This window comes from Manacus vitellinus, unplaced genomic scaffold (assembly GCF_001715985.3).
Source record: "Manacus vitellinus isolate BGI_N305 unplaced genomic scaffold, ASM171598v3 scaffold_11_pilon, whole genome shotgun sequence".
Taxonomy (NCBI): domain Eukaryota; kingdom Metazoa; phylum Chordata; class Aves; order Passeriformes; family Pipridae; genus Manacus; species Manacus vitellinus.
The window spans coordinates 1,727,219-1,750,457 of record NW_021938895.1 but is presented as its reverse complement, the minus strand read 5'-3'; the positions used below and the strand labels follow the sequence as shown (position 1 = coordinate 1,750,457).

General features: G+C 37.6%; 1 protein-coding gene across 8 annotated transcripts in view; it reads left to right on the top strand.

Annotated features, from left to right (window-relative positions):
• SUPT3H (SPT3 homolog, SAGA and STAGA complex component) overlaps positions 1-23,239 on the top strand; it is a 276,071-nt gene that overhangs the window by 186,137 nt on the left and 66,695 nt on the right. For all 8 annotated transcript variants that reach the window (XM_018088746.2, XM_018088745.2, XM_018088744.2 and 5 more), the window contains 3 exons: positions 19,327-19,402; positions 22,056-22,168; positions 22,845-22,952. In XM_018088746.2, the coding sequence (XP_017944235.1) occupies positions 19,327-19,402; positions 22,056-22,168; positions 22,845-22,952 (297 nt within the window). The remainder of the gene's footprint in view (positions 1-19,326; positions 19,403-22,055; positions 22,169-22,844; positions 22,953-23,239) is intronic.

Sequence of the window (23,239 nt, the reverse complement as noted above, 5' to 3'; positions counted from 1 at the left end):
ATGTTTTCTTTTTTTTTTTTTCAATATTGCAAAATGGAAGTTGTGAATGCAAATATAGAAGGAATTAATTTCACTGCATCAGTCCATTCAGTGTTTCCAGATGAGTGTGAAGAGAGCACAGCAAGTAGTGTCTCAACTCTAAATTTGCTGTCTGGGCATCAAAGTATTTGTAAGCATTATTGGGTATAAAAATAAGCCTGCTGGTATTAATGGTTTCTCTGATTACACATTGCTTGGGAATGTTTGGGATAGTGGGAAAACACTGTTTCTCTTGGGTAATGGTTGAATTGGTTAAAACTAAGCAGAAAATAAACAGAAACAGTTTTTCCTTATTATCTATATGCCTGTAAATGTTGTGTCATTCTTGTTGGAATGGGAAAAAGGTCCTGAGTGGAAAAAAATTTCTTGTTACAGCCAGCATCCATAGACTTTTTTCACTGCAACAAATTTTAGATTATTGGGTTTTTTTCTCGCATTGGGGTTGCTTGCTATGGTTACATAAAGTGACCTATTTGTTTGGGTCTTCAGTCCTGTTAAAATATTGGGTTTTTTAGAGCATTTCAGTGAATGTTACTCATAGTTCAAGTTTAGGCAGTTTTACTGGGAGGGCAAGGTGTTATTTGCTTTTCTGTCTTTTAGTTGTTTGAGTATTTTTTTGCCACTGTTTACTTTCTCTGAGGAAGATTCTGGGCTGTTGTATTTTGTATTTTTGACACCCAAACAACTGTGTTTTAACTTAATTTTTGGAAGGAAACTTTATATACATACATTATTTATATCTCTGATTAAATGTAGACACACATACATATAAACAGTATTTCCATGGAGAATTTGATTAGGAGCCAAATATAAGACTAACAAAACATTCTCCTTCAAAGTGTATTTAATACTGTGTTTATTTGTGATCCTGTGTGTAACATGTTTGTTGCTTATGTATATTAATCACCATGTATTGGTACTCAAAATACACTCATTGTTTATGTCAACTTTGAAGAATTGGGAACAAGGATCAATGGTAAAGTCTGACAAAGATCCATTGGTAGAAGGTTATTTTAATTGCTATCATCCTTTAAAGTAATTAAACAAATTGGTGCTGATAAAGATTTGCCTTTCTGAGGTTGTGTAGAGATGCAATAATGCAAATTTTTTACACGACAGGATGTAATTCTGGAGCTTTGAGGGGGTAGTTATTTTTTCAGGTCTTTGAACCTTTACGTAGCAAATCGCTAATCTTTGAAGCTCCATTAAGCCTAATAGTTAAGTCTTTACTGACTGAAGAAGAAATGACAACTGTTTATTTCTTAGGGTAAGATGTCAACCAGGTCTACACTGAGAACAGCTCTATAATCTCGAGCTTTCCAGAAAGAATTCATCACTCAAATAAAACCATTTTCAAGACTGTTTTGCACAGGATTCACAAAGCTCAAAAGGAAAATCCAGGGAGTTGTAAGATGAATGAATGAATGACCCTTGACATTCCCTGTTGTCATGTCTTGCAAGGAAGAGATTTTCTATCTTCACTATTGTTAAGAGCAAGACTGAAACCTCAGCACAGAGACCCTTTTTTTGGCATAAATCTTCACAACCACCCCATTCTCTCACTCCCACCTGTGAAGCTCCATGGGGCAGGAGCACCTTGAGTCATCAGCCACTGTTTGACCAAGTTCCAGTGTGCACTCCTGGATTTCTCTTTCCTTCCATTTAAGGATTCATATCACAAAAAGTTTTGTGTGGAAGAAAATACTATCTTGGAACAAATTCAGACAATAGAGGAAGGTTCCCTATGGCATGAAATAGAAGGGGATTTGATGGAGTTCTGCTTCAACTGCTGCAGAAAAGAGGGGTCTGAGATGTAACAGGCAAGGTCGTGGATTTAACAGATAGGTGAGAACAGGAAAGGATTTGTTCCTACTTAATCCATAGAAGGCTCATGCATGCCCTCAACCTAAGGCAGTGTCAAGCTCATTTATCTGTAGTTTCATTTATCTGCTATTTCTAGACATGAAAGGTGTAGAAGAGAAGCCCCATTTTCCTCTCCTTACTCTCTATATCCACTGAGGGAACAACACTGCCCTTCTCAATATTAGACTCCAGCTGTGAACTACACCCTAGTTTGAATCAGGCCCATGGGTTGGCCTTGCAAATACCTTCTACAAAATCACTAAGAATCCCTTTCTTTCACACTGGCATTTACCCTCTAATAGCAGACTGAGCAAGCTGTGTGTCATCAAAGCCTCTCCATCCAGTCTGCCGCATACAGACAATAGAGAGGAGCACTGGAAGTAGTTTTCAGGCTGTATTCCAGCTAAATATAGCCAAAATGAGCTCAGATCTATTGAATTGCACAATTTAATGGGGAAAAAAGTCTATTGAAGGTTATTGAATACAAAGACGTTGCGTTTGGTTAAAGAAGTGCTCCAGCCACAGATTGCTGGGTGCTGCATATTCAGGAAAACAATTACTGTAAGCTTATCTTGAAATTACACTAATCATCAGCCCTTACTGTTGGAACCTGGGCTAATTGGAGATTTGTTCTGTCCCTTGTTGTGTATATTTGATCTTTGCTTTTCTCCTTTTGTTCTTGGTTTGGCATTTTGTTTTTCCTTTTTCCTTCTGACCACAGAACTAGCCAGACTGGTGCAGTTTTTCTGCTCAGAAGTAAAGAGGTCAGTTTACCAGCTCCTGGGCTGTATTGCCTGTCATATATGATTGAATTCAGATGGGATTTTGTGATCCTGTGTCACAGGCACTTAAGCAAAAAATCGAAAATCCCGTGATTCACTCAATATTCACTATCTCTGTATTGTCATCTTCCTTTGAGTAAATTCCAGTCTAAAAGCCAACATACCACAAGATTTGATTACCTATTTCCCAGTTACTCAGGTCAAGTGTTTTCATTTTATGTTCTCATTTGCAAAGCCACCAGAGGCCAAACCTTCCCACCTACATTCACACTCGAGTTCAGATGTCACAGGGAAAGCCAAAGGATCTGTTGCCTACAGGGAAGGTCATAAAGATAATCCAATACTAAGCACACTGCTTCCTATTGAATCAAGAGGTATATGAGAAATACCAGCATTTTTACTTTTAAAACTCATTCTGATAGGACTACACTTCTAACCTGATAGACTATCCCTAAAATGGAATCCTATGGCAGATTTTTTATAGGAGATATCATTTTAGTACTGGGAGTAAGAATAAGAACACAAGTACAATGACAAATACCAGGTATGCATGTTAAAGTGATTTTACTTTATCGACTTCCCATATAAATTAATATGGAAGGAATTAAAGTAAGTGCAAGACATCTCATAACCACAGTAGTTGCTTCCCCTTGTGCTGCATTTTCTTGAAGCATAAACAAGGCAGGGGGTTGGAACGAGGTGGCCTTTAAGATCCCTTCCAACCCAAACCATTCTGTGAATCTGTGATTCTCCTTATGCATTAAACTCAGACTTGATTAGTTGTTGGATCTTATAAACTAAATAAAAGCAGTAATTCATAGCATGGCAAATAAACACTGAGTCATGATCCACAGCAGTCCAGTCTCTGGAAAGTGGCCTGTCATTCACAGGGACCTTTTTGATAGAATGGAAAAATGGACTGACATGAAGGTCAGCAGCAGTAAATGTGGGATGCTGTAACCCCATGCACCAGTACAGCTTGTGGGCCAACCCTGCACTGGGCTGTGTCAGCAAGAGGTCAATATCCCCTGCCAACAGGTCAAGGGAAACAATGCTTCCCCATTATTTGGCACCTCTGAGACCACGTCTGGCATCTGTGTCCAATTTTGTGCTCCCAAATACAAGAAGGACTTTGAAACACTGAAGCAAGTCTGGCAGAGGGTCACCAAGAAATTTAGAGGGTACTTGACAAATGAGGAAAGACTGGGAGGCAAGAGCTTGTTCAGCCTGAGAAAGAGGAGGCAAAAGGGAAAATTCATTGCTGTTTACGACCGACTGATGACAGGGTATGGACGAGATGGAGCCAGACCTTGCTTCAAAGTGCATGGTGAAGGACAGAGTTTGAACTGATATGTAATAGGAGTAAAACAGTACTGATCAAAGGTTGAAACTGGTTGGTCAGAGAGACTGAGGAAGTCTCCACCTTTGGTGATACTCCAAACTTGACTGGTCAGGGTGCTAAACCACTTCATCTAACTGGACCCTTTTTTGAGCAAACTAGAGATCTCTGGAAAGGTCCCAAACCTTTTCTGGAGTAAATTATTGTACCATCCTATGATTCTGCACTGAAGTTTCCCATTTCAGATATTAAAATGGCAGGTGGGGTGGAAATAGAAGAGCTTTTATAAAACACATAGATGATAAACCATCTCAAATTTCTAAAAACTGTTCGAAAATCTAGGTAGCGTATAATTGGACTTTTCAGCTTCTGCACTTTCTGTAATCTGTAACTGCTGGTATTTCCTGGAATAGACGTTTTATGTACATAAGGAACAGGGTTTTCTGTCTTTCATTTTGTCTCAGCCGTTGTGGTTTATTTTATCTGTGGTGTTGCTTGCTGTATTCTTCCGTAAGAATATGATCTGGCTGCTGTGCAAAATTGCACTGGGTGAGAGCTTCACACGTGTGCCACAGCCATGGGATCAGGAACACTAAGATTTGAGCATCTCAAGTGTCTGTTGAAATGGTGAAGTAAAACAATTAAGCTCTAGATGTTGCAAAATGGGAGATGAATCCTTACCCAATCCACTGGAAAAAGGACCCACAATGTTTCTAACAGAGCAGCGCAGGTGGTGTGCTGGCATAGTTTATTCCCTCTACACAAGGAGCATCTTTCCATTTGGATGTTTAGCCTCTCAAGCTTTACATTTTATCTCCTCTATTCCTTTGTTTTGCTCTACCATTTTTGTTCAAAATTGAGGATACCTCGACAGGTACACACTTTCATTAAATTAATCAGAAAAGGTTATTTTAATTTGGATAATCAGGAAAAACAGTAACAGTTCTCATTTTCAGATAGTTACCTTACATAAAGTCCTCATGGAGATGTACACGTAGAGTTTGTTCTTACAGATACTCATGGGATCAGCATTTGACTCTATTAATTATCTGGGATTTGCATTAAACTAACTTTAAAACATGAGAAAAAACTAGGCATTGCTGCTACTTTGGCTTGAAAAAGTGAATCCACAACTAGACCTAAATTTTCCAGGAAAACAAGACCGTAATACTGTCACTAGCAAAAATACCAATTTTGCACAGAGAATAAATTTAGAAAATAATTTATGTGAAGATCTTTATCAAGTAGGGAGCCATGGGATTCTTTTTGAGCAGAAAAAAAAAATATTTTCAGTTGAATGTTTGGGTTATGACTTCAGAGGTAGCTCTTTTAGCTTTTTTATGGAGGTAGTGGCTTTTAGAATTTCTATGCCATAGTGGTGTCTGTGCATCTGGTGTGCTAAAGGAGATTTCTTTAAAGGCAATGGTAAGAAAGCAGTGCAAAGTGGTCATACAAAAAATACATTGATGCATATATTTTATTCTCACATAATTCTGTAACATCTTTTCCAGACTCTTCTTTTGAATGGCACATGTGAGGGGCAAAGACACTCCTTGGTAGGAGCGTTAAGTGCTGTTGAAACTTTGCCTCCGGAACTTCGGAAACAGTCATTAAATTTGGTTTTCCATCTGATCAAACGAATGAAGGATGGGTAGGCTCTGTCAGAGGGCTGGATTTTATTTCCCAAGGCTAACAGCCATTTCCAGGACTTTGTCAGACCTACTGAGAGTTTTTTCTCCCATTGTCAGATGGTATTATTTAAAATCAGTTCATCCACTTGTGTGGGATCCATATCCTATATCATACAGCGACTCTGACAAGAAGATGCTTTTACTAGGAGTGTTATTCAAAGCACTGTTGATTTTCTCAGGCTTCAGACATCTGCAGAAAAAGCTTGTAGAACATACAGCATCTGGTATCGAGTCCTCGCTCCTTACACAGACCATATCAAACAGCTTGGAAACGGAACACGTTCCCTACATCCGCTTGGAAATCACTTTTTTAATGTTTATTGTAGATGTATTAGCTGTCAGCTCATATCATCAGCTAATTATTTTATATCTGAAAATTGTAATAGCAGCCTCAGATGTACTAAAGTCAGACAGATTTCCAGCTACTAATCACATCCTTCTCAAAATGGGAGTTAACTCTTGGTGTGCCCCAAGGCTGGAGATCTGATTCCTGGTTCCAGTATTAGAGAAATGGATTAGTGAGGTGGCTGCTGTGTCTGTCAGCCTTGGTACCCTGAACTGTGTTCTAAAGAAAGAGATGAAAAATGCTGAAGAGGCATTGGCATCTTTGAGAAATAGTAGATTTGACAATAAAAGTGTCAGAAAAATTCAGAAATCCCGAGGAAGCCAAGATGCCACCAGTGAAGGGTAATTTTTCTCCAGGATGAGGATCTACAGCAACTTCTAACAGTGCAGTCAAGTAATTGATGCCAGACTGGGGCTGTCAGTGTTCCTGCACTGTGAGCACCTTTAATTCCAAATACACTTAATCTTCAAAGCTGTGCTTCAAAATCCTGTTGTTAAAGACATTGTTCTTTGCATCCCAATGATGTTAAATTGTTAAGTATAGTATTTCGACCTTTTTCCATTTTTCTATGGGTAGGGATATGTGATTTTTTAAATTTTTCTTTTTTTTTTCATAGATCTTGGTACCCCTCTACTTCCCTAAAACCACCTAACCCTCCATTTCAGCCTGAACCTCCAGGAAAATCTAAATGGAATGTGAGAAATTCTTAGAGACATGAACAGGTTTTGACGTCTCCAAATTCCAAAATTAAGTAATTTTCATTTTCAGATTATATTTACAAAGCTTTCAGTGGCCAGCAATAAGAATATCAATCTTAACTATGGCATATACTTAATGTTTTTATAACCAATTTTGAACAGCAATTAGAGATGTGGCTTCCTTTTCAGGAGGAACTCATGCAAAGTTCTTGAATTCAAGGCTTTCTACCTTTTAAAAATCAAAACTGGAATAAAACTGGAAAAAAAAAAAAAGCATTCTTTCTATATGTTATTTGTTTTCCCCTTTTGGAAGTGAATAAATATTTGCATGTTGGATTGAATTGTGCTGACTCCTTTGGAAGGGATTCTTTTCACCGTAAGCAATTTTAAGAATGTGCACAGGAAATAGTGTCCTGTTAAATTTATTTCTATAACAGACTGGATGAATGTTTTGTTCAAAAGCCATTATTAATGCAGTGTAAAAATTTGTGTTTCGAGCAGTGCAAATTAGGAGGAGTGAAAGTAAAATTCCCCAAACTGTCCCCTTTTGTTGATGTCTTACAGTCTCAATACTCTTTATATCCCTTTTAATTGCTGATTTGAAATAAACAGTAGCTTCTCTCTTATGATGGGCCTCTGAGGAGCTGTGCTGATTTAGCAAAACTGAAAATCCCAGCAGCTAGTTTAATAGTTCATAATTAAATTTACAAATCAGTTTACATTGAAGTGAATTATTTTTGAGAGATTTTAAATCTACGTATTTCTACAATGTACAGTTACGTTGAAGTCTGGTGTTGTTGCTGTGAATTATTATGGTAATTGAAAAATGTTTCAAGATATTTTCTAATTATGTGTATCTCTCCAAATGAGGTAAAATTAGGCAAAGCTTTTTCTTAAATCATAGAATAATAGATAGAATAAATAAATAGAATAATAGAATAAATTGTAGAATCATAAATTAATGGGTTTAGATACTTTTAGGAAATCAGAATATCATACCTGAAATTTCCTAATAATTTATAATTCTGATACTCTGGTAAATGTGATTTTTTGGGTATGTGCAGCTAATATGAATTTAAATTTACAAAAGGGAATATCTCTGTATTTAGACAGCACATAAAAATCCTTACTTTTGGACCTAAAATTAGCATCCAGTATCCAGCTCAATTTATTAATTAATGCTACATTATTGAGTATAATTGAGAATTTCAGAGGTCTTTGGCATACAGCATTCAAGTACTTTCTGAGAGATATAAAAGTCTACCTTCACTGAATCAAGTCTTGTTGCAAACTAATGGATTTTGAAAATAATTTTGCATGTATATCAAACAGAATAGGGCTGTAGGATTTGGTTGAGACAGTGCTAACATTGCTTTATTATATCAGTACTTGTAAGATTCAGATCTCAAGGGTTGTTTCTTTGGAAAGCTGCATATATTCATTATCAATTTAAACCCTCAGGATAAGGACTACCTTTGTCTTTGAAAAATAAGTAAAGATTTCTCAGTGGAAGATGAAGACTCTTTACCACTTAACGAGTGAAGGGAGTTCATAACAAAGGCTGTAGAAAGCTGAAATTTCAGCTGAAAGTATTACTTTCATGATCTTATACTAAAAAACTTTAAAATATTTCACAAAAATGTTACTTCTAATGTGTTGTTTTAAATTCTATATTACTTAAGCAAATATTTAAATATTATATTAGTTTTTCTGCATACTTTACATGAATATAATTCTACCTTTCTGCCAAGTACGTCAAAACCCAAATTCACTTTCATTTGCCAGGATAAATGTTTATTTTGTTTTCCCACATAATGTGCTCTTTAAAGTGTCACCAGGATACCAAATCTGATGGCTTTTTAATAGAGACATGGAGGGGGTTTTTTGCTTTCTTTAGGAAACAGGATAAACTATCAGTAAAGTTTATGGTAATGAAGCCATGTACAGTAGATGCTCTTTGCTCTCCTTCCCCTCAGCATTTAAAAAAAAAAAAAAGAAATCCTCATCAAAACTATTGTCATGGTACCTCATTTTTTTATGAATGCATGAAGGGTCTGTAGTGGGAAGGGGTGTTGGGGGAGGAGAGCAGGACACACAGGACAATTGCTTCTGTTAAAGGTAACCTGTGATGGCTCAAGGAGGCTCCCCAAAACAGCTTTGTCATTTGTTTTGCTGTGAAATGGGTGAGATTATAATGGGTCCAAGATTATTTAAGAGATAATTCATTGGAAGGTCACAATGAACCAACTGGGGTTTTACTACAACAGAACATCAGCGTGTGCTTGTGGAGTTTTCCATAAGCCAGTGAGTTTCACTTTGAGCCTTGAAAGTCTCGAAGAATTCCTCTGATCTTAACCAAAATAACAAAATCTGAGTTCACAAATTAAAATTTTGAATTTTCTGCTTTTAAGTGATAGATCAGTAACATATCATCTAAAAGTTTTAGTGATACTTCTGACACAAAATGAAATGCAATCGCTGCGAAAGTTTTATGCGTTTCAAAAATATATTTTTTCAGTTTTCCCTTTATTTTTTCAAGAGAAGGGAATGGGGATGTTTAATAACAGAACTCCTGTAGTGGCTTTGGATGGTGAGGATTGTTTTGAATTAATGACAGCATATGTTTCTTTGGTTTTATGTAAACACTTAATAATTTTGTGGTATATTTATCAATGGGCATGGTGTAAGGGAGTAACTAAATAGATTGTTCCAAATTAGTCAAATTAGCTGATGGTTTAAATTAGCTTAATTCCAAACCCCAGAATCTTCATATTTTCCTTTTCCTCTCTAGCATTAAAAAGAGAAAAGAGAAAGTGGGGGCGGGGGGATGGGGGTGGGAAAGAAGCATTTGTCAATTAAACAAACTGCCTTTGGGAAAATGGTCTTTTTATGGTTCTATTTCTCATGTATATAGTGGAGATAATGCTCACAAGGCTACTATGAAGACAAATTTGCTTGTATTTAAAGAAATTAAGAAACAATAATGAATAGCAGCATAGAAATGTTTGCATAGTTAAATAAATAACAATATTAAACATGATCATTAACTTTTGACAAAGGCAATATTCACACTAGGCCAAGTTCTGTTCTCAATGTCATGAATGGAGTCCCAATTAAAATCGAAAATAGCATAATGCCTTTGTTCAAAGCCTTTCAATTCAGACAGAGATTTTTAGGGTCTCCTTTCCATACTCTTCATACCTGGCACAGTGAGAGGTTAAGGAAGTCTGGACTGTTCAAAAGGCAGCCAATTTCAGCTTGGGGAGTTGAGAAACATCTCTCCTATCAATTGCTTTGAGAAATCACAGAATCTCAGAATAGTTTGAGTTGGAAGGGACCTTAAAGATCTTTGAGTTCCACTCCCCCTGCCATGGGTAGAGACACCTTCCGCTTGCTCCCAGCCCAGTCCAACCTGACCTTGAACACTTTCAGGGATAAGACATCCACAGCTTCTCTGGACAACCTGTTCCAGTGCCTCATCACCTGCACAGTAAAGAATTTATTCCTAATATCCCATATAACCCTGCCCCCTTTTAGTTTAGAGCCATTCCTCCCTTGTCCTGTTACTCCCAGCCCTTGTCCAAAGTCTCTCTCCAGTTCTCTTGGAGCCCCTTTAGAAATGGAAGGGGCTCTAAGGTATCCTTGGAGCCTTCTCTTCTACAGGCTGAACACCCCCAGCTCTCCCAGTCTGTCTCCAGAGCAGAGATGCTCCAGCCATCTCTGAGCATCCTCTGGAACTGCTCCAACAGGTCCACATCCTTCGTATATTGGGAACATGCAGATTATATGCAATTCATAGGGGTCACTGTTTTTCTAAGGGAAGCATTGCCTCTAACTCAGTGTATGACTCACTTATTCCCTGAATTTCATGATGTGATTTTTATCTGGAGTTCCATGTCTCGCAATTATCAAATTAGAAAGGCTTTTCCAAAAGACTAAAGCTCTAACCACAGAATTAGATTCAGTGGTGTAAATACCACAAGTAGAGAAATGTCTATATGCTTCTGGGGTTAAGGAAGCAATACATTTTTGAATACCACTCTCTATTGTTCTCTGGTTACAGTGGACTCCTAACTCACAAAGTAAATTCATCTAACTGTGCATTCTCAAGTCACATGCCAAGACAGAACATCTACGTACACTTAATAACATGTATTTTTATTTTAACTAATTATTTTTAATGTTTTAATTTAAGACATTCATGAATACACTTACACAAATTCATCATAAAAGTTGACAGATTTGGATTTGTCGTGGAAAATACCTGAGCTAAAATGTTCTACTCATTTTTTTAGTAAATAAGTTATGTGAATTAATGAATGAGTGGCCTTTCTTTTAAAAAACAGATTAGTGTCTTGTGCTGGGTCCATCCCATAGAGCATCCGTGTCCCATTTTGAGAGCCCATTTTTCTGCTTTCCTTTGACAAGAGAATGATAACCATTTATTCTAGATGTAACCTAAAGTTAGGAGTGTTCATAGGGTGCAATCCTACAGCTATTATGTTAATGGAAGCTCTGCTGGGGAGATTATAAAGCCAGTTTCATCTATAATTCATAAGACCAAATTCAGATTTATGAACTGGATTGATCTAAATGCACGCTAAATTACTTGTACATAAAGCAAAAATTTTGTGCCTTGAATTTTTTGTTTGTGCATGTATGTTCTACCATTATTTTGAAAGTTGTTTTTTAAAAAGAAATGAAATCAAGAAACAACATAACTGAAAAAAACCCCCACATTTTTAATTATAAACTCTTTCCATTCTGCTCCGATTAAAATAACATAAAAAGCATCACTTTCCAAGGATGCCTGCATGGATATGCCTGTAGGATTGTATTGCTTGTGAACCTCCTGCACAGAATGGTAATTCCTTCTGAAGGATGGTGATATCCCAAAGAATGGCAGATACTGTGAGAATTGGCTGTTCTACTGGGAATGAATATGAGTCAAGTCTGTTTTATTAAGGGGAAGGGAAAAACCAGAATTATAATGATTAAAAATAAGAAACAGGATTCAAATTAATATATACTGTTCATATGGTCTGAAACTTACTCAGGTTTCTGTCAGTCAAAGTTTTCTTTAGTCTTGTTTTGTTCATCCTTTTATAGTGAAGGTTTGGGAGGGCATTTCAGTGTCAGTCAGCAGACCTGCTCCACAGGTTGTACTGTGATACAGTGAATTTCATCAGTTATTGCTCACTAGTGTGTACCGTGGGTTCACTTTCCTTTCTTTCCTTTTCAGCAAAAAGTGTGAAAGAACAATTCTTTTGAGGACTTCCTCCTCCTTCATTTCTCGTTTAACAGTAGCCAAACTCTCAAATGTCATTTTACATTGATGATGGCTATTAACGGGGCAGAGTTTTACCATGCAATTTTTTTCTAAATTAGGTTTATTCTCTTGCTTGCATTTCTCAGTTAAAGCCAGTGAATGAGAGGCTGGTCTCCAGCTGTTCCCAAACTTACCTGCAGCTCAGTTTAACAAACTTTACTGGATGCATTTCTTAAAAAGTCGTGGCTATAAAGTGAGTAATTCTGGACATATTGTAGGTGGGTGAATAGATAGAATATGTCTGGGCATTGAGTTTCACTGAAGCTGGTTATGTCTAGGATTGATTGCCTGGTTAACTTTGAGTGGGAATAACCCCCTTCACCTCATGCCATTCCATTTGGATCAGTAGGAGCAGGACTGGATCCTCCAGCCCTGTTCCACACCCAGGATGGTGAGGAAGCTTTGAAGCAAAAGCTGCTTCATGAATTTCTGGACATGAGTCCAAACAGCATGTCAGCTAAAACAAATATTTAAAAAATAGAGTACAATGGCTGGTTTTGACTGCCACTAAGACAAAAAAAGTAAAATTAAAATGGGTCTGCTTTGCTCTCTGTATCTCCAGACGTTGCAGTGATGAGTGTTTTGATGACTGAAGGGTTTACTGGTGAGATGCTAAAGCTGTTTATATAAACCTCATTTATGAATGGATACAGAGTCAGGATAAATTTTCAGAGGAATGTTATCCAGAAGATATAAAGGTATCCTAATATTAACGTGGTATGTCAAGTTTTTGATGTACAGCCAGATGGAAACCACAGTAAAGTGCTACAATGTCCTCAACCAGAAAAGTGAGGGAGGTCAGTAGTCTTGGTTTATTAATATATCAATATATCTCCCATAACTTTTTTTATTTAGTAGCATAGTTTATTCAAAATTATTTTATGTTTTTTGGAAAGCACTGGTAGAAGATAGCCGTAAATTTAACACATAGTTTTGCAGAATTCGCTATGATACTTATTATAGAAGAAAAAAATATTTTCCTGTAGAAATCAAAGATATTCCATGAAATGGAAATGTTTCGTTTCCAGGTTCCAGCTCCACATTTCAGACTAGCAGTAATAAATTTGGACAAGGAATTTGGCTATGATATGGAACTGTTTCAAATGAATACAGTATGTGTAGATTTTGCATATGTTTAAGGGCAAAGTATTACAGGGGCAACAAGTCCCTATCAGGAGGTCAGTTTTATTTATTCCTTAAGCAATGAGATCATGACTGCTCGGAATTAATCCATTCATTTTGTTATTGTCTGTGCAATTTCATTTGCTTTCTTTCTTCATAATTCCCTTGAAATTTTTACATAATCTTAAATAGTCTTGCCAGCTCCCTCTCCCCCCTTTATCTGCACATACTTTGTTAGATTACACGTTTCATAGTTTGAGGGAGATGAATGGAGTTAACACACAGCCGGGTACAAAGCCGCCTTTGTTTGGACTTGAATTGCTTTGAGCTCAGAGCAGGAACCAAATTTACTGAGTCATCCTTTAGTCTGGGCTTTTGCTTGGCCCTGAAATGGAAGTTGCCCTCTTGGTGATGTTGTTCTTCACTCCTCACTCAATAGAGGAGGATTCATCCTGTTTTTCTGAGGATGTCTGTGCCCTGGATTTGCAGACCTAAACTGGTGTCCCCAGGGCTCCACTGGTGATATCCACAGTTGGTGAACTTCAGACAAATTCACAGGTGTCATTCATCTGACATTTTAAACAGTGAGTTTAGGATGAAGCTGCTCACTGAAAGTGTGTAATACCTTTTTTACCATAAAGTGACTTTGGATGACTAATTAGGATACTGTAGATATCTTCAGTTCTTCAAGTGAATCCCATCTTTTGTCCCTGGACAGAGAATCACCAATTTTCTATAATAAAGAATTATAATTTTATTTTAAAATTATATTTTAACTAATATTTAATATTTATAATCATACACAGGGTTTTTTTCCTTGTCATTTACAGTTGTATATACTTAAAATCTCTGTAACAATTAGGATTTTTAAGGTTCTTAAGGTCTTAAACTCTGTTTATTGCAGGGAATGAGGTTAAAAATACTGTAGAGAAAAAAGCAAAACTGTTTTTACTGTGAACGTACATTAAAATTGAGATCACCTTGGTCTGCCAGAAAAAGACCTCATCTTTTCTTCTAATATTGGGCACTTTGCACTAAACACATGAGCACTCAAAACCAGTATTATGTCAAAAGCCTCAAGTTTGCTATGTGGACTTGTTCAGCTTAATGGTTGCTACAGAATGTATGGTATGTTCTATAAGGGGTAGGTAAAAAAATTCCCTGTATGTGTGTACTTTATAGCCAAATCAGGTATTACATTACAAAAGCTATTGACCTTTCCCCAAGTAGCATTTTTATTTTCTGTATAAAACTCTGAGTAAGCTAGAACTTTGAAGCTTAAACTCCTTTTTTTCCTTTGCTTACTAATTCAAGTGATTCTCAGAAGAGTAAATACATTTTTCCTTTATGTAACAAAAGTCTTCAGATAGTGATAATCTCAGATAATGTCAAGATACAGAAGATTAAAAGTGTATTTTCAGCACATTTTGTAAACACCTCAATACTGAGCTACCTTTTACTTTATTTCTCAGATTATTTTTTTTAGTCTAGGTAATTTTTCAAAGAAAAACTGAATGGTTTGGTTTGGAAGGAACCTTAAAAGACCATTTCTTTCCAAGCCCCTACCATGGGCAGGGACACCTTCCAGTAGACCAGGTTGCTCCAAGTCCCATCCAACCTGGCCTTGAACACTTCCAGGAATGGGACATCCACAGCTTCTCTGTGGACAACCTGTACCAGGGCCTTACCACCCTCACAGGAAAGAAATTCTTCCTCATATCCCATCTAACCCTGTCCTCTGTCAGTTTGAAGCCATTCCTGCTTGTCCTGTGACTCCAGGCCCTTGTCTCAAGTCCCTCTCCAGCTTTCTTGGAGCCCCTTTAGGCACTGAAAGGGGCTCTAAGGTCTCCCTGGATGTTCTCCAGGTGAACACCCCCAGCTCTCCCAGCCTGTCTCCAGAGCAAAGGGGCTCCAGCCCTCGGAGCATCTCTGTGGCCCTACAACCACCCTACAGTTTGTGCCTCCATCACCCTGCTGGTTTTGTCCTCCAACCCCAGAGCTCTCAGGTACAGCACACAGTGCCCTGTTATTCTCTAGTGTAAATAAAAAATAAATTATTTAACATACTATTTTGGTAGTATCAGCCATTGCAGGGCAGCTTTGCTCTTCCCTGGTGTAGCCACCTGGCTCCTTGGAAGCTGTGATAGGCACACAATGAGAGGTCTTGAGCAAAGGGAATCAGGAAATCACGCCACAAGATGAATATGTGAGTGGTTTGGGAAGCCAGAGCCTTCATCCTTAACATTGTTGCCAAGCACAGGGGTGTCCAGCCATGCCTCCAATGTTTCTCAGATGTTCCAGCTTAGCAGCTCCTCGGCACATTTCCTCCAAACACGGAGTAGTCGGTAAGCAAGTTAATGTTTGGCCTCTTGCCTTCCCCCCACACAAAGAGCTTTGTATGTCAAGTGTGAAAGCTTTAAAATGGAATAAAAAATAAGGTTATTTTTCATCCTGGATGGGAGGCGACAACATGCAACTCTTTACCTTTTCTTTCCTTTCCCTTTTTAGTTTTTTTTCATACTGAAAGAAAGATATAATGCAACACATTTTTGGAAGACTAAGCAGACGTTTACTGTGCCAGGTCCTATCTACTGCATCCTTCAGCATGTTCCAAGGAAAGCAGGCAAAGTATTTTAACTCTGCTATACACCACATAAGTCAGCTTCTTAACTGCTTAGAGTGACTGGTACTACTAGAGAGGGAGTAAAAACTATCTGCTTTTAATTCTTTTGATAAACCAGCTGAGCAGTGTCGTTGCTGTAACTTACTGTGTCTGCTTTCCAGCTGAGATTGCTTCAAGGTGGTGTATCATCAGGAGTTTCACTGTTTCTTCATGTAGGAAAGATTCCCAGCAAACTGGCTTTTATACTGATGAAAGAGGACTTCAGTCCTGTTGGAGTGACTTGCTACTCTTTCCAACAACAGAATTTGGAAAATTTCACTTGCATAAAATTGAAGTTGTTTCTCAGTTAGAACATCCTGTATCATTTCTTGTCTTCAAGAAAAAATAGTTGAAAAAAAAAAAACCAAAGACTGTGAAAAAAAGAATGAGTGAGTATTCTTTAGGCTTAAAAGAAAGCATTACTTACAGATAAAGTTATTTTAACTTGTAATGAGAAATTTAGACTTTATTAGAAAAATCCCTCAGCAGCACATCTCTTTTAATAAAACTTTTGAGTTTTTTCACTTATAAGGAAACTTGTAATACTTTTAATGAAACTTGTAGTCTTTGACAGTATGGATTTTCAGAGCTTTGTAGTCTATCTGCTGAGAGTAGCCATTGCTAAATCATTTAATTTAAACATAACTGCTCTTGGGATGAATCTGGTTTTGCAGTTCCCATATTACCTTATGGAATGTCAGTAAAAGTTAAAGTATCCTTGTCAAATTTCTACATGCCTTTTTTCTTTGTCATGTCATTTTGGTTTTCCATGCCTTCCTTGTTTTTGCAAGGGGTTTTAAATCCCTGGGACTGCTGATTGTGAAGGCTTGACATACAGGTGGCAACAGAAAAAAAAGGGATATCCCAGTACTGATACTGGGGCCCATAGTGTTCAGTATCTTCATCAACAGTGTGGACCAAAATGTGGCCAAAAAGGCAGAATACACATTCTGTAGATCTGTTGATGGTTCTAAATTAAGAGCAGCTGGCACACTGCTTGATGGAGCTTCAGGCCACACAGGTCCTGAAAACTCTGAGTTGAACCAACAGAACCTCACTGAGTTTCTGCATCTGGGACAGGGTAACCCTGTGCATCAGTACATGATGGATGCCATAAAATCTCTGTCCTTGGTGATGTTTGAGACTTTGCTAGAGAAAGCCATAGCTGAATTCCAGTGGTTTGGGCAAGAGTCCTCGTTTAAGCTGGGAGGTTGCACTAGAGACTTCTAGAGGGAGGATTGTCATAGAGAAGCTCAGTCTGTTTGATGAGCCACCTCAGGTTAAATTCTTTCCTTATTATCTGGTAGTACCCAAGTAGTAATTTCTGACTGCCAGAGAGACAAATTATTACAGAATTTAAACCACATTGCATAAAAAATTAGCTTTTTTAATTATTTGAAGATGTAATCTCTTACTATGTGAAAAACTAAAACCCCAAATTAGATGCTTTTCTAAAGCATACAGTAGAATTACACAAGGAATCTAATACTGCCATTTCTAGGATGAATTTTGTGAGAAGTGTCCTGTGCTATGCAGAAGTTCAGATTAGATGATTTTGGTGATGCCTTCTATTTTCAGAAGTTTGGCTGAATCAATTCGAAGGCAAAATTGAGCTCTGTAATGGGTTGAAGTTTTGCAGCATGCATTGTGAAAATTATTTTTAAAGGATACAAACTCAGTCTAGACTTCCTTAATGTCTTGATGGAATGGATTAACTGAAAATTTTTAGTAACCTGAAATGGCAGCTCCAGAAAATGTAGTCAAAGATGCCAGAAGTGTGCATAGAACTGGAAAATGCCTATCTATCCTGGTGACTAAAAGTCCAAATACAGTGGAAATGATTGACTGGATAGAGAAAAGAAGAAAAGAAGGACTATCCTGGTGTGTTCCTGGTCAGTTTGTAGTTTAGTTTACAGCTAAATTGAATATGTTGACTGTCAACCTGACCTCGTAAGTGATGGATTGGACTGTCATAGAAGAGTGACCTAAAAGGCAGAAAACAGAGGAGGAAACTGTGTATTTGAAGTACTAATTTTATTTTCTTTTTGAGAATTGCTTAGGCCAAATGCAGCTTATATAGATAACATATGTCTCCAAATCGACTTACCAGTATCCCTTTGGTTTTCCATTAAATCAGATTAAAGAACTCTGCAATTTCCATTTCATCGAATGTGAAAGTGCACAGGGAGTCAGAGCAAAATTTCTGTTGCGTGTGCATGTGGATCTTCCCTATTGTTTTTTGTCCTTGGTGTGGACACACCTGTTCTTTACCTACTTTATGGATGGTTTCTTGAGCTGTACAAGTACAGTGTTGGTGCCATCAGCCACTCCTGATCCCACTTTGTATCCACAGTGACTGTTCTTACCAGGTGTGATGGTTTAGTCACTGAGTTATAGTTTCAAAGACAGTTACATTCATTTCCTTGTTGTTTAAGACAATCTACTTGATTGAGAGATTGAAGTAAGTTGTCTGCTTCTGACAAGGATAATCATTCCTTTTAATCTGACTACTGCTTCCTGCCTCTCATTACGGGAAGGATTTAATCTCTTGTGAAGACAAAATGCTTACCTTGTGAAAATCACCCCCTACTCTGTTGAAGTAAACAGAACTCAAGCACGTGTTCAAACCTGACCACAAACTTCAGTGCTGCTTCAACCATGATTCAATTATGGCATCATATATATGTGGAGGGGAGGGTGTGTGTAATGTTTATGGTTTCATACCTTGTCTCTTTTGAGATACACTCTTTTGGTTGTCATTGGACCCCATGTGAAATACATTCTTAAATGCAACAGTGAACATTTTAAGGTGTTTTTCTTGAACAAGCTCTAATTCAGTCTAATTTCCTTCCTTTTCCTGAGGTGTTCAGAAGTATAAAAACTCAAACATTCATTAACAGTCAAAAAAATAGAAACAGATACATTTACCACTTATTTGTTACTGTGTATTGAGGGTGGGAAGGGGCATTTTAATGCTCTTCTCCATCTGGCACATCTTCAGTGTGATGGAATTTATTCATTTCACAATTTAAATGCACATGGGTTCAGTTCTGCAGAGTGCAGAACGTGTTGGCCTCGATCCAGGAGAGCGTTGTATTTGTCTGGTCACCTGTAAGCACGTGGGCAGAGGGCTCATGTGCTGCAGTTTAAACGTGCCCCTCAGTCAGGGCAGGCTGCTCAGCACCTCTCCCGCCTCAGCCCTCATCCCTGAGGGTGAGCTGTGTGCAGGCAGGTTTGTAAAATAGGAATTGACACCCTCCTGTGGGAAATTTAACTCACAAGACTAATAACCCATCTGTGGTTTATATTTCTTCATCTTGACTTGTTCAATGCATGTTTAATTTGGGAGGGTTGCTTCAAGGTTGTGGCGAGGGCGCTTTGGCGCTATAATTTCTGTTGTGGAATGCAATTCTTGTTGGAATAAGGTACATCATGTACTTTTACTCTTTTGTCAGAGAGCAGAAAGACAAACACGAGCCATGGACTCAGTCCAGTACGCAGAATTCTGTGAAAGTCGGCAATTGAGTTTTTGTAAGTATTATAATGGCTGCACTGTATGGAGATGTTTGATTATTATTTCATGTAATAGAGAGCACACCAGAACCTCATGTTTTTTGAAAGCACTTTTGTTTCATCCTCAATAATAAAACTTTAAATTCTTTCTCTGCATAACTCCTGGGAACAGTTAATTTAGCAGTTTCGGGCTGTATCGGGCAGAGTATTTTATTTGAATATCTACCAAGCTTTCCATGTGCTGGGATACTGTGCTGGTGAGGACCACAGAACTGGTAAGGAGTTAATGGATTAAAACCACCACTTGCCTCAAGTTGTCATGGTGGTGTCAAAGTTGGCATATTAGGAAGTTTCATGGTTGCAGGTTTTTCGGAATGCATCTAAAATTAGAGAAGAGCAGCAAGTTCTGCTTTTATTTCCTGATCCACAGAGACACAAAGAACTTACTAAAGAGACTCTTCTATTTTAAGCTGTAAGCTCCTGCTGTGGAATTTGTTCAACATTAGCCAAGTTCATCAGTATACGCCATTCCAACACTAATAACATGATGACAGAATTAGGGCTTTTCTAGCACTGAAAACCAACTTACTAGAAGTACTTGTGGGCCATGGCTATAATGAGCTGTAAATTAATGGGCTTGATCATGTAGCAAAACATCATTACAGAAGCGGTTAAGTGATGACTAAGGTTTTAGGTCAAATGTCAGAGAAATGGAGGCGAAGGAGCCAGTAAAAATCATGACAAACCAGCACATGATCCTACAACACAGACTTGAACACAATGGTGTCTTTAAAGGAGAGACCTTATCTTGTTCTTCCTTTTAAATTCAAAGAAAGAGTGACTCATTTATGGCCAAAAAATGACACATTTGAGATACTGTTCTGCATCAGCAAATGTCAGCAAACGTAGGAAAACATGTTTTGCAAGCATTTCTTTTCTTAATTCAATATGTTTTTTATGTTTAGTTATAATTTGGCATCACACATCTGTGAGCCATTAGATAAATGATACGTCAGATTAGGGCGACTTGAGGAAATGAGAGGTTTGTGATAAAGTAATTTTGAAAACCCAAAAATTGCCATCTGGACACAGAACAAATAGAAATCTTAAATTTGAGAAATAAAATTGAATGTTGCTGACCAGGGGATTGTGATCTATAAAAATATCTCAGTGCTATTTTCAAAATGTTTTTAAATGACCATATCTATAAAGTTCTTTTTCACTGACATTTAATGTCATTAAAGAATATGAAAATTACAGTGGTTAGAAGATAGTAGCAAGAGAAACTCAGGCACAAATTCAATTGCATAACATGAGCTCAATTAGATAGAACATAATAAGTGCCATGCAGAACATTTGTTCAAAACTAACATAAAAGCTATTTTTTAACTTCTTTTCTTATATTTTAGTAAAAATTGAATGTATTACTATGTTTAAAGAAGAAAACCCTTTTTACTGTAGTATAAACCCATAAAAACTGTGTCATAAGAGAATAAACCTGGAAGGGACTTCAAGAAAGCTGTTCTAAAAATATATATTAATAAACACAGCTCCAGATATTTCTGTGCACTTTTAAAGACAGGCAAAAGAAAATGTCCATCAAAGGATCGAGTACTACAGATCTACAAATTTTAATTGTAGGGAACATTTTGTGGTTCTTCTGTCACCTTCACACTTCTCATATTTCTTTCTTTTTATTTTTTTTTCCTTTCCTTAACGACCCCATGTAGCCTTCTCATTCCCTCCTAAATAAAAATAACCATTTATTTCCACCTGTTTTCTGTTTAACACCTGACAGGGGTAGCTTTTTAGTCCTAGTTGAAAGCAGGTTGAAAGAGCTGTTTCAGATGGTTCTTCACCTTGTAATCACTTCATTTTGGTTGTCCTGTCTCACAAACAGCCCTCACTAAGACCTCTGTCTTAACAGCTCTTTCTGTCCCCACATTTTTGTGATCATCTTGTCCACCACTGACCTAAGTAAGATCATCCTTTTTTTTCCTTTTACTCTCTAAGCAAATACAATGTTTCTCTGTTCTGTATTTTTCTCTGCCCTTTCTCCAAAGTGATCTCATCCATTACCAGTGTGAAGTTCTTGTGTGGATGTTGATCATTTGCAGATCTACATCTATCCTTATTTCTTTTTAACCAAAGCACATTTAAAAAACACTCATCTACAAATCATTTTGGCTCCCCTGTCAGCACCTAACCCCTGTATGGTTAACACCAGGACTGCTGAATTCTTCTGTCCTTCTTCATTTCTCTTTGCTCTTGTTAATAAAATTATATCAATTTTATCTGGGCTCATATTTGTATTGATTTCTTTCAGTGCTTTCTCTGATTCATCGTTATTCCTTTTACAATACATTCCAAATCAGGTTTGTCCTGTCTACACTCCTCTGAGGTTGACCCTTCATCGTTTTAAATCTTCTGTATGATTGATTATCTTGTGTTTTTTTTCTCTTTAGTCCATGTGCTTATGGGTCTCCAGATTACTGTGTATGAAATAAGTCTTTACCCACAGGTTCCACTTTGGTAATTCCCTCCTTGATCAATCAAATCACACTCACACTAATTGTTCCACATTTTCAGTATTTCTGTTGCCCAAAAAATTGATTATTTGGACCTACCTGTTGTTAACTTTTCCTTTTCCCCCTATGGTTTTAAATGACAGCAAAGAAAGCATCCAAATTCCGTGACTGGTTGGACTGTAGCAGTATGGAAATAAAGCCAAATGCAGTTGCAATGGAGATTTTGGCATATTTAGCATACGAGACTGTGGCCCAGGTAAGGGACTCTGCTGCCTGAACTCTAATTAAAATAAATTAATTACTCTTGGATGTACTTCAGCCTCAGTGACAGGGTTGTGAGCCCCTTCAGAAGTGCAGTCACTGCTTCAACTAACCAAGCTAACTGGATTCATGGAATCAAAGAATGGTTTGGGTTGGAAGGATCCTTCAAGCTCATCTGGTTCCAACCCTCTCCTGCCAAGGGCAGGGACACCTTCCATTAGACCAGCTTAGAAATCCTGTCTGTCCTGGATGACAGATGTGGACTATACTGTACTCACCCCTCTGATACACAAATAGAAATGTTTTATAATGGCTACAGAGGAGAGTGGAGTCCAGCACGAACTTTATTCAAGTCCAAACTGAAACCACATACTTTGCTATGTGACCTTTGGCAGTGTGCTGAGGCTCATTCAACCCCATTGCACAATTGGATTATAAAGAAGGATTTCCTGGAAAACAAAATGTTACCTTAGTGCCAAGCCGAGCCCTCTTGGGTAGATAGATTGCTCCATATATTTACAGAAGTGGAAAAGAAAGGTTCCTTAGGCTGAAATATCTCTGAATAATTTTGTTTTCAGCTGAGAAACACTAAGAATATTCTGCCTCAACCCACAACCCCTCACTCATTGTTGCAATGGCATTTGTAACCCCCCTCTGTTTTACCTCTCCAGCTGGTGGACTTGGCCCTTTTGGTTAAACAGGACATGGCTCCCAAAGCTGGTGACCCATTCAGTCATGCCATATCTGCCACCTTCATACAGTACCACAATTCTACTGAGGTAAAACTTGCTTGGTCACTTGCTAATGCTTTTTGTGTTTTACTTTCAGATGTATTTTCTTCCGAAGTAGACGTTATTGATTCTGGAAATGATATAGACTTTCTGTTGTGGAGTTTATGAACTTCGAAGTTATGGATTTAGATGGAAAGACATTAAATTATAGTTCTGAATGTTAAATTCTTAGCAGCGCCTTTATAATTAAATGCAAATCCTCTTTTCTTGGGTGGAAATTCCTTCTCTCAGCATTCAAGGCTCTCTCTATGGCAGATTTGGAAACTGAAGTTTTC